Source organism: Anoplolepis gracilipes, chromosome 3, assembly GCF_047496725.1.
Source record: "Anoplolepis gracilipes chromosome 3, ASM4749672v1, whole genome shotgun sequence".
Classification (NCBI taxonomy): domain Eukaryota; kingdom Metazoa; phylum Arthropoda; class Insecta; order Hymenoptera; family Formicidae; genus Anoplolepis; species Anoplolepis gracilipes.
In genome coordinates, this window is record NC_132972.1 from 6,662,317 (window position 1) to 6,677,169 (window position 14,853).

General features: G+C 33.0%; 2 protein-coding genes across 8 annotated transcripts; one reads left to right on the forward strand and one right to left on the reverse strand.

Annotated features, from left to right (window-relative positions):
* The first annotated feature begins 83 nt into the window (after nucleotides 1-83).
* Qtc (GRIP domain-containing protein quick-to-court) lies at nucleotides 84-12,897 on the forward strand. Of its 6 annotated transcripts, none has more exons than XR_012046291.1 (10): nucleotides 84-795; nucleotides 3,907-4,145; nucleotides 5,299-5,576; nucleotides 6,768-7,049; nucleotides 7,504-8,043; nucleotides 8,154-8,390; nucleotides 8,482-8,577; nucleotides 9,244-9,345; nucleotides 9,732-9,958; nucleotides 10,384-10,469. XR_012046291.1 is itself a non-coding variant. In XM_072887828.1 (10 exons), exons 2-10 carry the CDS (start codon nucleotides 3,944-3,946, stop codon nucleotides 10,403-10,405), a joined length of 1,875 nt encoding a protein of 624 aa, XP_072743929.1. In that variant the 5' UTR covers nucleotides 84-795; nucleotides 3,907-3,943; the 3' UTR covers nucleotides 10,406-10,538. The 6 variants fall into 6 exon arrangements, 5 of the variants coding, with proteins under 5 accessions (XP_072743929.1, XP_072743928.1, XP_072743925.1 ...); XM_072887828.1 differs by having other exon boundaries at nucleotides 9,901-10,016; nucleotides 10,384-10,538; XM_072887827.1 differs by having other exon boundaries at nucleotides 85-795; nucleotides 9,901-9,958; nucleotides 10,384-12,897.
* Nucleotides 12,898-13,023: 126 nt separating this feature from the next.
* Rpl11 (ribosomal protein L11) lies at nucleotides 13,024-14,637 on the reverse strand. Of its 2 annotated transcripts, none has more exons than XM_072887831.1 (5): nucleotides 14,574-14,637; nucleotides 13,958-14,125; nucleotides 13,714-13,863; nucleotides 13,494-13,641; nucleotides 13,024-13,204 (listed from the first exon to the last, which is right to left on the reverse strand). In XM_072887831.1, the coding sequence occupies exons 1-5, from the start codon at nucleotides 14,577-14,579 to the stop codon at nucleotides 13,077-13,079; spliced, it is 600 nt and encodes a 199-aa protein (XP_072743932.1). In that variant the 5' UTR covers nucleotides 14,580-14,637; the 3' UTR covers nucleotides 13,024-13,076. The 2 variants fall into 2 exon arrangements, with proteins under 2 accessions (XP_072743932.1, XP_072743931.1); XM_072887830.1 differs by lacking the exon at nucleotides 14,574-14,637 and adding an exon at nucleotides 14,415-14,438.
* Between the last annotated feature and the right edge of the window lie 216 nt (nucleotides 14,638-14,853).

Here is a 14,853-nt window from a genome sequence, read left to right on the forward strand (position 1 = left end):
TAACTATTGTTTTTTGAACGCAATTATTAACACGTGATACTTGATAGCGTCTCGTGCTAAAAACAGCTGTTAGCGAAGAATAATGTATAAGAGAATATTTGTACATCGATTACAGTATGTAGTATATTATAATTAATTCGCACGTTGATAAACGATATTTCAACTGCAAATCTGTTTCGCGTACTTTATAACGGAAGACGATAAAAATATCGACGTACAATATTATTGACAGAAATATCGCGTGTCGAAATGATATAAAAAAAAAAAAAGATAAAATCACGCCATCGAACATGAATTTCGTTTCGTGATCGACAGATGCCGCGTTCAGTCTACTGTTGTCCAAATTGGATCAAGAGATCGCTCTGTGTGCGGACTGCGATACATATATCATCGCAACTTTTCGTCGTTAACGTCACGTGCGGTGATCGCGTCACGTCCTTCGGTGAGTGAGCGCGACCGCTGTTTCTCGCGCCGATTCGTCGTGTGAATTTGCCCTCGTCGGTGTTCACGTTGCTTGAATCGGGCGATCGAACGCAGGGGAGACGGGGCCCGGGGCCCCCGGAAGGGACTGAAAGCCCACGTGGCCCGTCTGTATCTGACAGTGGCTGTCCGGCCGACTGTGGAGGATCGACGTTCGTCAGGCGCCGCTCATTCGCCAAATCATTCTGCTTCGCACAGTGGTGGACGATATTGTCGACGAACAGGTCGTACTTTTCGCACAGCCTTCGACAACTTTTGGGAGATTAAACTTTGCACGAATAACTACGGTTCCTGACATCGATGTTTTTCACCGAGGTGAGTGTCCGCGATCTTCTCGATCCTCTTTAGATCTGCGATCAAGTGCATATGTTACGTATATACAGTGTCTGCTCGAAAGAAAAAGAGAGGGAGAGAGAGAAATAGATGAAAGTAGATGATATTTCGCCGAAAATGTTTCCGAATGTCATTTGGTGAAAAGAAATTGTTAGCGCTAAATCGACAATGAGTCTGCATTTTCTGTATGCTTCTTTTAATCTTGATTTTTTTCTTTTTCCTTCCAACGCGCTCTATTTCAAAAGTGTAACATAACGCATTGTGAGAAAAACAAACGTATAATGTTTGTAACGGTTCCTCACGAGATATCGTAGATTACATTAAAAATATACAGCCAACACACAGAATCGTCGTTTATCAGTATTTTTTACAAATTTAAATTTGATAAATATCAGCGTGTCGATTAATTATATTTGGTTTTGCGCAACGCAAAAGTTCATTTGTCACATATCTTAATAAGTAAAAAATAAAACGCGTATATTCCCTAACTCATTAACCCTCGGTTTCCGTATAATAATTAGTCAATTTGTGTTATGTAACATGCCGTTCTACGATTCTGTCATATTCAACCGTTAAGACAATCAAACACATTCGTATGTGCGGAAAATATATAGTAGAAATCTATTAAAAAATTTATTTATTATATTTATTCAATGAAATTTCTGAGAAAGAAAGAGAGAGAGAGAGAGAGAGAGAATACATAAGAAAATATCTATGTTATTTAAAGCAGCGTCGTGTCTGCTGCTAAAAATATAGAACATCGAATTTCGGTAGAATAAATTAATCAAGATATTAATATATCTTTTTATTAAAATACGAAAATATTATTTCCAATTTGTAATTTATGCAGAGGAAGTTATAGTGGGAAAAAGATAAATAATTTTGCAAAATTATTACAAAAATTTACGTGAGAGTAGAGGGACCTCTCTTTTACGTAAAATTTTCATGTCGCCGTGATTCGTCGGCGTGAAAACGCTGCATAAAGCCGCAGCATATCCTTGAAATAGAACGTGGACATGATCGATTATTTTATTTCGATAAAGGCTGCGCAGAGTTAACTCCTCGCGCCATTCACTTCATTTCGAATGCTCTTTTGCTATCTCGCTCGTTACGATCACGGACGTTATTATTACAGCCATCCGAAGTCATTCTCACAATCAGCGATTTCATAAGCTGAACGCAGTTGAAATTATCGAGTATTTACATAATAAGTCTTTTAAATGTTAAAATGTATTCAATTACTTTCATTGTGTCTCTAAAATCTTGTTCTTAAAAAAAAGAGAAGCTCGTAAAGATATTTTTTTCGAAAAAATATTTAGAAAAGAGTTTAGAAACTTTCAAAAATATATAAATAAAGTAAATACAAATGAATTTTATGCTTGTTGTATTTATAACATCTACGTATATGTTACATTTATTTAAATAATTTTTTCAAATAAATGTACGTATATAATTTAAAAATTTTTGTTATGCTTATAAAAATAACTGCTGGAATTTCTTATTGTAATGTATGAGCTTTGAGTTTACTTTGTATAGTTTTAATTGGTCATATTCATTTTAGTTGAATTTTGATCTATTTATAAAGAATTCATTTTTCTTTGATTTTTTTTTTAGATAATTATACAAGTTTTACAAACACAACGAAACGTGCAATTTTTATAATCTTATTTTTCTCTATTTTTGTCAGAATGTGTAATTTATAATAATTTTCAGTAATTTAAAGTAATTATCATCGCACTGTTATTTCATCATAATTTCGTTATTTATATAATTTCGTATTTATATATACATTCATGAAAATTGCATGTTGTATATCGTAATTTCGCTTTTTTTATATCTTTTTTACGACCTGTTTGCATTATTTGAAAGAGTGAAGTCGAAGTGCGTTTGGGACTTACAATTTCACTTTGAAATCGTTTTACGCAATTCTGCGGATTTATTCCAAGGTGCGCCGCAAAATTACGGTTCATATCCGGCTTCCGCGTACATACAAGGACGAAATAAACGCGAAGTTAACAACCGTATACAGCACACTTAAAACGTTTGATAATTATGTGAATAATGTCGAGGTTGCATCATTTTGTGGATATCCGTGATTCTAATAAAATACGTTAGATTTCCATTTAATCATTTATTTGCGAGACGTTGTATTAATTAATTGTAGAATAAGAAATAAAATGGAATTTATTGCCTCTGTGACAAAGAGATACAAGTAATTTTTTTCTAAAATTTTTATACGCAATTATATTTAAAAAAATTTTCTTATCTGGTCCGAAATAATTTATTACACAACGTATAATATCTTGTACACTGTAATCGGAAATTTACGTAAAATTAAATCGCGCGTTATGGGAAGAAATAAATTTTGAGACTCGTCCAAGTAAGCGCAGAAAATATCAGTGCTGAAAGTAAAAAACAATAGTTTCGAGAGACAACTGACCTAGGTTCAGCGTACGGCCAAGTGCTTCGTCCAATCGATACGCCCTCGACCCCAGCTAATATCTCTCTTTCTTGCTTGCCAAAGAATGATTGTGTAAGCATTTCTGGGAAAATAAATTGCTTTCTTGCTTGCCAAAAACTAAGACTTTGATGTTCTTTTCTAAATAAATTTTTACGCAAAATTAAAGTCAGAAAATTTCAGTGATGCAATAACATCATATAATTCATTCGATAAAACAAGATAAAACTACTTGCGAGCAGTTTCATTTACATTTATTGTTTGAGAATAAAAAATGTAATAATGTATTGATTTTACAATGCATATAGGTACTCGATTATGCAGATGTAATGATTTTTGCGAGAATCGAGTCATTTATGTAGAACGATGTACGATATATTATGTCGAGACGGTATATTTCAACTATTTTGTTTTTTTAAATATTAGTTTACAAATTTTCGTGGCCTTTTTATGAATTTTGTTATTTAATTTTTAAACTATTTTCTGCAGATAATCGATATGTTTTATTGTTTATATCAAAATTGAGTGCAATATTATCTCATTGTCAGATAAGACACTCTGATAATGATCACTTTAACATTTATGAAAGAAATATTTCTTTATAATCGAGCATTTAAGACACATGCTTGTATCAGGTGACAATCGTCGTGTGATGCGCTAGAGATAAATTGAATGGACGTAAACATGGCTCGTTATGGTAGCGAGAGATCCCTGCATTCCCTGCAGCCGATGCACCCGGGTCACTCAACCTATGCTACCGCCTCGACGTCTCCCACGACACCGACAACGACAACGTGCACTAACGTGCTGACCAAGGTCATTGCCGTTGACAGTTCTATCCACGTGCCAAGTGTCGGATCACCTGATAGTCCTAGTAAGTCATGAAAGGGTCTTTGAGGACTTTTAATTAATCGATGATTATTGAAATATGCTTCTTCGAAACAATTAAGGATAATTTCTTCAAATGTCTCCTTATTTCACATTTAGTAGATATTTTAAATTTCGAATTTTAAATCGCTGGCATTTCATTTGATTTATAGAATTAGCCAAAGAAGTGATCTTCTCCAATTGTTTAGAACGATTAATCTTTTACTATCAATATTAATATTACTTTTATACAGTTTTAGTGTTTGTTTTTCATGTTTCTTTCATTTACTTTTGTAATTTACATTACATGGAAATCATAAGAACTCTAATATTTAATTACTTTTTTATTTTTTTCTACTATTCGCTTTTAAATATCAACAAATAATTTGTGCAATAATTTTCTTAAATAATTTTAAGAAAATTTAGAAATTTTTATAAAAGTCTGTTAGTTTTAAACATTAAAAGACTGCAAATGTATTCAGGAATTTATCGTAATTAATTTATTAATAAAATAAACGATTAAGACGCGGTGATGAATAAAATCTCTTCATAGAAATTTTTAATAATTAAAACTGAAATACTTTGAACATATTAATTAAAAGTTGCTGTAAAAGCTTGCTTTGATAAATTACAAGAGAATAGAGATGACATATAATTAACGTATTCCGGTTTCATTGCGGTCCAGGTTTATTTTTTCCTACACTCGTTGGAAAAAAAAACAATTTCAACCCTCCATAAAAGCACACTGGAGATTTGAAAATTAGTTCAGGTCTTCTTACTGTTCTAGGCTTTCAAAAAATCAGGATTACTTTTTAAAGTGTCTATTACATTATTCAATAGATTTTTTAAGTCAAATATTTAAGGTAGAATTGGATTCCATTCTCCTTTCATTTCGAAGAAACTTGAGATAGAAATTTCCAATTCCCAGTGTGACTACACGAAAGATTAATAACATAATTAAGAAATTTAAACCAGATTGTTTAATTTTGCAAATTTCTGAAACGAATCTATCGAAAAGTATCGAATTCTTTTTTTCAAAGCTTGTATAATGTTTATATTGGATTTTAAAACGACGACCTTCTTCCGCGATCACCCTCGCGCAGCATCACCACTTCATTTTCCGTGACTTAATTATTAATGGAATGATCACGCATGTGGAGTAGCTACCACCTCGCCGCCGTCTTCGCTGGACTCCCGTATACCGAGGCCATCGCCGTCGGCTCTGCGTCGCGCTGCCAGTTTGCGCGTGCGCGGCGAACGGATACTACCACCACATCATCCGCGAACTACCACCACCGCGGCCCTGATCGGCCACCAACAGCATCACCGTCGTCACAACCACCTCCTGCAATCGTCGCAGCTGCATCAGTATCCGGATCATCGTCCCTTTCCGGTCATCACGGAGAATGGAACCGACTCGCCGCGACAACGATCCCTCGTGAGTACCACCTGGCTGCTCGCGGAGAAGATGGCATTATCTCGAAACACTGTCAATAGGATTGCATATTAGACGTAGATCAGTCGCTTTCGAAAGTACTACCTATAGACGGACTTCTCTCCACGTTAAGTTTGACATTTACAGTACGACTGCACGCAGTGACAATTCTCGCGAAAAAAATGAGAGTAAAAAAAACGAGAGGCACAAATGATGATCCTACAATTCACGTTCAAAACTGAACGACGTTCCCGAAACCGATCTGCGCACTTTGCTTGATGCACAAGTAAATATGCACTGAATATTTTATTCTGAACATTCGATATTTCCCGTTCTTATCCGTTTGCATGATGTAATAGAAAACATACTTGTTAGAGTTACTAGAGTGAAGAATATCGGTGCTATCGTTTTTTTTTTTTTTTTTTTTTTCCTAAGATCTGCCAACGTATTCGGCAAGTCTACAGCGCGAAAGAATTGATCTTTGGCTTTTGCATGCGGTTACACGTATGGAAATCTTTACCTTTATTCGCTAACCATAACTAGAGGTTCCATTGATTCAAGCTAATTTGCACGGTAGGTCACGGTAGTGACCTTGTTCCCCTCGCGTGATCGGATATATTCCGGATGAGTGTCATTATCCTAAACGTGCAGTATAAATATAAGAAATAATCCAACAGGTAGGCACCTCTTATAAATCCGCCCACGTATTGACTTTTGTGAACTATCGTATATACAAATCATTACTTTATCTCTTTTTTTTAATCCTTTTTATTTAAAGATCTAAAAAATCTGAAAATAATTGAGAAACGTCAACGAAAGCTACTGACTAATTTTTCAATGCTTTTAAAGGTGTTTTTTTATATTTGTTTAATAATTAATTTCATAAATTTCAAATTATATTTGACTTGACTTGACAAGCGTATTACATTATTATAAATGATCACACATGTATATACAATTTCGTAAAAAAAGATTTTTTTTTAACATTTATTATTTGTATATCAAACATGATGTCTTTGAATTCTTATGAATAACTTTACATATTTTTTGAAGGAACCATTAACTTTTTCTCAACTGTGATGATTTTGTCAAAATTAAATATTAATCAATAATTAACAGTAATGTATATTGTCTACCTCTCTTTTAAATTAATCGCGTTAACGGACTCAATTAATTGAATGATGTACCGTTCAGAGTCTCTCACTGACACCGGTGAGGCCGCGTCCGAGTCACGCGGCCTCCGGAGGAACGACGACGGGAATTGGCAACGATGACAGCGATGCCGAGAGCGTGAAGAGTTATAGTAGTGCTTGCAGCACTGCGAGTGCCTGCGAACACGCCTCTTTCGCGTTGAACGGCACCACTTGGTCCGGTCGATCGCGAAAATATGTCGTGCACTGTTCAAATCACCTCGGCGACAACGAACAGTATCTCACGCCTACTCAAAGAGCGGCCAGACAAGTCAGAAAGTTTCAGGTAGTTAACAGCAAAAAACATCAGTTGCTTTTTTCTTTCTTATTTCGTTCTTATAGGTCACTTTATTAGTTCTCTGCTGATGTTAAGCATAACTGCGAGAGATATTCTTTATAATATCTCATTTCATTTTTGAGGAATATAGTTTATAAATATATTTTATAAATCTTTCATTGTACATATATAAAAGTGTTAAATTTAAAATTTATAATTGACAAAAAAACTTGACTTGAATAATTAATTATATATGTACAAGATGTAAAATCACCAAGAATCTACTATTAAAAAGATCCGCTAAGTTTGAGACATTTTATATTTAATAATTTAATTTTTTAATTTATATTTAATAATTTAATAATTTAATTAAGTTTTTAATAATTATAATGTTATTTCTCTTCTCGTATGTTGAAATTATGCAGCTGTTTGCCTCTCTATCTTAATCGATTTGTCTCTATAGGCTTTGCTGAAAGAGGCGCGTAAAGAGATTGAAGAGAAGGACCGGGAACTTATGCGTTTGACGAAGGAAGTCGTAGAATTGAGACTGTACAAGGCCTCTCTGAATAGTCCGGATGAGCGAACGGATAGCAGCGACGCTCTTACCGTACGCGAAAACAATCCTTTCTCGCCAGAATCACCGAGCAAGGATCTTCCGGATGAGAGCACCGTGGAGAAATCCGTCACCAGTCCGGAAACGCCGGAGAAGCGTTTGCACACAGATCTTCCTCCGTCATTGGCTGATTCCGGACACTTTGAAGATGGTTCCGTCCATTCGAAAGACTCTGTGTGTCTGCCTGAGCCGCAGCCGGAGATTGTTATCAGCACGGCTAATGTAATACAATCCAGCGATGTTCCCGATACGATTCCTAGAACGCCGACGAGCATCGAGCGAGACGATGAGAGACGTCAATTGGTTAGTCATTATGAAAATAGAATCGAAGATATGCATAGGCGGCACATTGATGAGTTGCAGGATGTCAAGCAGAAGCACAATGATAAGGTGAACATCTTTCATTTCGTAGAGTGCACGCTGTGCAATATTTTTTTTTACATAAATTTAAAAATGTACAATTTCACGCTGTATTGATAATAAATTTATTTATTATTCAGGTGGAAAGTTTGCTCAATCAATTGTCTGAGGTCAACACACGTTATTGCGAGGTGCGGCCAGCTGTAGATATCGCGGAGACTCGTGTACGTGAATTAGAAGCGGAATTGGAGGCTGTGAAGACTGAGCTTAATGAACAGAAAGCGCTTTTAAGTGAACAAGAAGAAAGAAATAAGCAAATGTACCTGAAAATGTATGCCAAAGGTCAAGAAGCCGCGCGCATTGAACAAGCTGATGAGGTACGACATATGTATCAATGATACAAGTATCAAAGATATATGTGAAAAATGTAAATTTGATACTATTTAAATATCTTTGATAAAATTATAGATACTCGTGCAGGCGCATCAATCACCGCCTAAAGTCTCTGTCGCGGAACTTCTTCAACAGTTAACTGTCACACAAGCTGAATTAGAAAATATTAAGGTGAGATATTTGATTTATTTGCACTCTACCATTCTTGAAACTTGACAAATATGGCAGTAAAATAACATAACGTTGCAGTTTGGTTAAAATTTTATTTTGTATATTCTGTGCAAGATTGTTTTAAATTGGCATTAATTTGAAACATACAGAATTAAATGTTTAGGCATTAATTTAGTTTTTTCAGCGATAATTATCATCGTTTTCATTGTCATTAATGAGCTTTCATAATGCATCGCAACATTTGCACATAATGAGTTCTTTATTAGTTTGACATTGCATTCTTTATTAGTTTGACATTTGCATTCTTTCTCGCTTGATTATTAGTATTTTTTTCTAATCAATGCGTTTTCTAATACGTAAAGTGTAACAATCGAAATTTGCGTAATGATCTTATCGATTTTCTCTCACTTGCGAGAGAGCGAGATTTTCTCGCGATCTTAATCATGCTAACACAATAACACGCCTGATGGATCTCGAACGTGGTTTTTTACGCAGTCTAATCAGCTTTTACATTCGTTTCTCAGGAACACATTGTTTTATTAATTTTTTTTTCCACATTATCACACACTTATGAAGACATGTAATCACATTTCGAGCATCCTCGTAGTTCACGAGATTCTTGTACTAACGATGTGCCACTTTTTTTGGTCGCCGCTCACACTCCAGGACACAAGCTACTCGCCTGAACCTCACATTTCAGCCCAACATAGTCAAAGTTTATTAAGTGCTGAGGAGGCTGTTTCTCTCTGGGTCCTTGGCACACGTAAGGTCTGTATTTTAATTCGATTGCCACGTAACGCAATTCTCATCCATTTTTTAACGCCCGTAAATGTAGCATTTCTTCATATAATATGCACCGATCTTTTATCAGTGTTATATTATATCAAGAACTGATGTTTCGATACAAATGTATTGCTCCGCTACAGTTCTTTCTCTTATATAAACTTTTTATAATTCTTAAATTGAAAATTCTTTAAATTGAAAATAAATAAAATTTGTTAGAAATACAGTAATCAATTAATTGTTTGATAACTTGTTCTTAAGGACTTTAGTTCTCTATAACTTGTTAAGAAATACATTACCCCAGACTTATCGTCACTCATTCATAAGTGACAATAGTGATATTAACTTCAGCAATATATCTTACACACAAGGTATTAACTAGTCAGTTCTTGATATGGGCGTGTGGAAAGAGCACAATTGCGTTCGTATCTCTCTCTTTATTTTATCTTCGCGTTAGTGAATGCTTTGCTGCAACAATTGCATGTGGATTATGAAAGCACAAATGTAGAGTGTTGATACTCTCATACTGGTTGATCTTAGATCGGACGATATTATCCAGTGCACTTGGAAGAAACAGCCTCTTATACCTTCGGTCAATGTAAGTTTGCACGTGCTTACGGCCAATGCACGCTTCCACTATTGCATACAAGATGTGTGTATGTACCATATTATCTTTGACTTGAGATGAACTATTTTGATTCCAGTTGACATTTAAAATCGGTGGAGTTTCTTATTGTGTGATATAAAATTGGCAGGTGCTTGCGTAACTTTTAATATGTGCATTGATACACATGTGTTACTAATCGTTGAAAGCTCTTGTTATTTATGCGCGAACGTTGAAAATAACAAGTACAAATATATCTGGATTCAAAATTGATTCACAACATAATTTTATATATATATATATATATATATATATATATATATATATATATAAAGTTATTATACATTCAATATGTTCCTTTACATATCACGATAATCTAATTTCATTATTTTAAAAATATGCCATTCTGTTTTGATTAGGCAATGTATCGGCGTATTGTAGAGGCGAGAAGCAGTCAGGGTACTCTCGATCCAGAAATTACCCTGCAGTTCCTAAAATCAGCGATTTATTATTTTCTAACTGATAAGGAGAATCATCACGGTCACTTAAATGCTATTGAAAGTATCCTGGGCTTCACAGAAACAGAGAAACATAATATCGACAGGTTCTATCGATCGGCGAGGAAGTAACACTTTTTAAAGTTCTTCATTATTAAGAAGTAATATCGCCGTTGACGAGTGGTGTTACATTATCATATTTAACATCCGAATATTAATATTTTCATTCAATTTGTTGGAAAATCAAACTTTTTAAAATAAATGTTTTGATTTGTCTGTCTGAAAGATTTGTATCAACTTCATACTATTTTTTAATTAGCAACTAAGTAAAGGAAAAAAATTTTTGTGAAAATTAACTTATATATTATTTATATATTATTTATTGTTTTATTATTTTATTATTTATATAACGAGAAAATAATTCATGTTTTTTTATGATGACAATTTTCACTCTTACTAAGTTTTTTTAACCCTGAAATTTATACGGATCTTTCACAGATATACCTTACATATTTTCTTCTTAATTGTTAGTACAATATAAATGATGTAAAGAAAAACATCTTTTGACAGTATCAAACAAATATAAATCAAACGTATTCGGCAGACCTAAGTATGACAATTTTGTTACAATATTTTATAACTCTCTCGCACACATATATGTCATATTTTTATTTTAAAGTTCTGGGATTTAAAAGCGTAAATTAAATTATATACATACGCGACTTGGATAGACTGAATTATTTACGATTGTATGTAACATCGACGCTCTGCAATGGCCATGTATTACAAATTTAATATTACGCGTATCACTCGTGCAACTTACATGCTCTAAACTAGTACATAAGTATATTCTAGTTATATTTGAAAAAAAAAATATATTGTCTAGTTATTGCAAATGATGTTTTGCTCTTTCAATGATATAATTAAAGCATGCATTGTGTATATCATAATAAGTATTCCAAAATTGAGCAAGAAATATGTGATATAGATAAAAGAAGTGAACTAAGAGAAGAAATTTTGAAGTTGAATTTCAAGGATTTATATAATTATTTGAAATGCATGTGCCCATGTATGAGTACGAAAGTTGAATATATCTTTCTCATTATTACCGTCGTGATCCTCGAGAACATAGATGAATAAATTTATTTATATATTTACTTGTTATAAATAAAAATGAATATATATACATATATATATATATATATATCTATATACAAGTACACATATATATTCAGGATAAATCGGAGTTTCTGTCAATCTTTCAAATTTTCAAGTGGTAGGACATGATTTTAAAATAACTAGAGAGACTATTTAATTGTACGTATGTCCTGTGTGCATAGTAACTCCGAACTATCCTGCATATATTTATCTATATCAAAGTCTGGTGATATGACGTCCGGATAAGGTAACAATATAGAGACTGAAGGATATATCTTGCCTTTTTATCTGCTTGTAACTTCAAGTTAGATCTTGTAAAAGAATAATCAAGTGCAACTATTAGTAAACATCTCAATAAGCACACAATTCCTATCTTACTGTTCATTACAATTATTCATTTCTGAGATACTTTTATGTATTTTAATTAAAACCAAAGAGAAGTTGGGCAGTCGGTCAATTACATATTATGTATGAATATTTGATTATGATTATATAATTTACATTCGTGGCATCAGCTATTGGCTTAAAGTTATCTTGATAATAGGAATTCTCTCTGGATGTTTAACAATAAGAATATTATCAAATTAAATATAAATAATTTTTATTTCGTATTTTTATCTTTGCAATTTTTCACATTATTAGTCTGTAGATAAAAATTTCTTTAAAGCTTGAATTTTTATAATTTGACATAATTATCTTGAAAGAAATATTTAAGGTGCCAATAATAAAAGTGTGAATATTCATACTACAAATTGCTTCTTGAAGCTACACTCTCCTATATTAAATGTTTTATATATCGAAACACAGATATTGCCAGTAATATTATATCAAAACGTCCAAGATTAAGAAATCTAATTTCATATAAAGTGTAAGCAATCATATTTCTAACTCTGAAACATCTTCGTTATAGATAATTCGTTTTATAATAAAGTTTCTTTGGCAAATATTGTAATGCTAGGCCTAAGTAAGCTTGAGTATAATAAAACTCTAATATGTCATTCCATCAAAAATATTACCGATAATAACAATGCAAAAAATGTTTTGAAATATTACAATAGACACTATTTAAAAAGTGATTTTATTCCGATAGTGTTTTTTCTGCGAATTTAATAACTACTTACAGTGCAATAAATCCCATCTATATATTTTACTCTCAATCTTTATTTTTATACTGTGCAGTGAGGAATATTTATTTTCTTAATTTAGCCTCACTTTCGTCAATGTTTTGATTTATTGTAAGCAAAATGTGGTTTAAATAAAAATTTAAATATATATTAATATATACAGTATATCCATTCCTTTAAAACTTTACACTAGTTTAATAAATAATTATCTTGAACAGTTCAAAGGTATAATTAAGGCGTTGTAATAGGAGGCGTTTAGATATATTACTAGACAGTGTGATTTTTGTTAAAATTTTTTATGATATAATTATCATAAGATATAAAGTACACAAGTTATTTTTTTCCAGCTATAATGATACCGTCATATTTCTGTTGGAACCATTTCATTGCATCTTCTTTGGTAAGTCTGTGTTGGAAACCGACTTTACCAGTTTTCCTTCTTCTGTGCGCTACATTAAATCCTACAAATTAAATATAAGTTCAATAACTTGTATTTTATATTTATATATAAAGAGTATGAAATTATAAATTTCTTTAGTTTCATGAAAATATTTTATTTTTTTAAGTGTAGCCTCAATTAAGTAACACACCCAGTAAAGTGAAGTGGGTATGAGTTGCAAATATGAAGCATTTCCTCTAGCACATGTTTAATATAATTAATAGACATCACCATATATAAAACAGAGATATCTATGATACCAGATAATGTGCTTATGTTCAAATATATTTAAAGTTATATTAATTGCTAACCTGGACGTCCAAGAACAACGTAGAAATCTAAACCATAGATACCAATACTGGGATCGTATTTGATTCCCAGATCAATATGTTCTTGTATACCGAAACCAAAGTTTCCAGTGCCAGAGAAGTTTTCTTTTTTCAACTCGTATTCGCGTACCTGCAATCAAATAATATGTTAAGCTCACAACATACAAACAAAAAGAATATATATAAACATTCTTTGATTTACCTTTAGACCACGCTCAAGAATTTCTTCTGCTTTTGCACCACGTACAGTACAATGTACAGCTATTTTTTCATTACGACGGATACCAAATGAACGTACTGTGTATCTAGCTTTAGAGAACACAGGTTGCTGGCCAGTCAGCTGTTCCAAGACCTAGGTGCATAAAAGACTAATTTTAATTGAACATATCAAAGATTTATATATCTGAAAGATATTTCAATTAATAAGATGCGTTTGTAAAACTCACCTTGGCAGCACGTGTCAGTCTATCACCAGACTCTCCTACACAAATGTTCAAGCAAAGCTTGCGGATTCGTACTTCACGCATTACATTCTTGGAGGCATCTTTCGGCTCTTTCTTCGCCTTTTTATCGGTCTTCTTTTCGACCTTCTTTTCGGGCACTTTTTTCACATCCTATGAGTAAAAAATATAATTTATTGCGTAAAAATTGGTATACTGGTCGTGAACTAGTACTCTTCTAGTCGCATCTTAATATCTATAAAATGTATTTTCAGTAAGTCATTGGTATGTATATGAGAATTAAGTAAAATTAATATTAATTGAATGAAGTTTGTTAAGAATAAATAAAATGAAAAAACTTTATAATTAAGCAAGCTTAATAATAGCAATAACAATAGGTTATATACGAGCCGATGTTCGATCAAAAACAAGCATGCAATCTCATCCACGTCACAGTGATTACTTCTAACATCGTTGCCTTTGCAAAAAAACGAATATTATCGACAATTCATTAATGACATGAGCTATCTCTGTGCCAAGATGATATTTAACAAAATTAGACGATGTAAGAGATATAATCAGATCAAAATAAGCATTTTCGAGGCAAAGAGCTCACACTCACCGCCATGATGAAGAGAGAAGGTGGTGTTCACGATAAACTCTGTAATACCGACTAAAATCGAGCATTCCAATTAGAACTAAAAATATGTGAAATGTATAGATTGACGACAACTTCCATGGTTTTTCTCGGTTGACCAATCAGGACAAAGAGGACAAAGATCTCTTTCCTCCGATTGGTCAATTAAATGGTTTCAAACTTGGTGGATCGACAGAGAGAAAATAGGGGTCACGACGATTTATCCTTGCATTGGATCTATTTTAGAGCGAACAGAATTACATGT

Bases quoted from the DNA above. Each gene is read 5' to 3' on its own strand.
- Qtc (XM_072887824.1), top strand. From the start codon at position 3,944: ATGGACGTAAACATGGCTCGTTATGGTAGCGAGAGATCCCTGCATTCC. The intron at 4,146-5,298 runs GTAAGTCATGAA...ACGCATGTGGAG, and splicing joins CGGATCACCTGATAGTCCTA to TAGCTACCACCTCGCCGCCG. The intron at 7,050-7,503 runs GTAGTTAACAGC...TTGTCTCTATAG, and splicing joins GACAAGTCAGAAAGTTTCAG to GCTTTGCTGAAAGAGGCGCG.
- Rpl11 (XM_072887830.1), bottom strand. The intron at 13,642-13,713 runs GTAAATCAAAGA...ATTTGATTGCAG, and splicing joins TTCTTGAGCGTGGTCTAAAG to GTACGCGAATACGAGTTGAA. The intron at 13,205-13,493 runs GTTAGCAATTAA...TTTAATTTGTAG, and splicing joins CGTTGTTCTTGGACGTCCAG to GATTTAATGTAGCGCACAGA.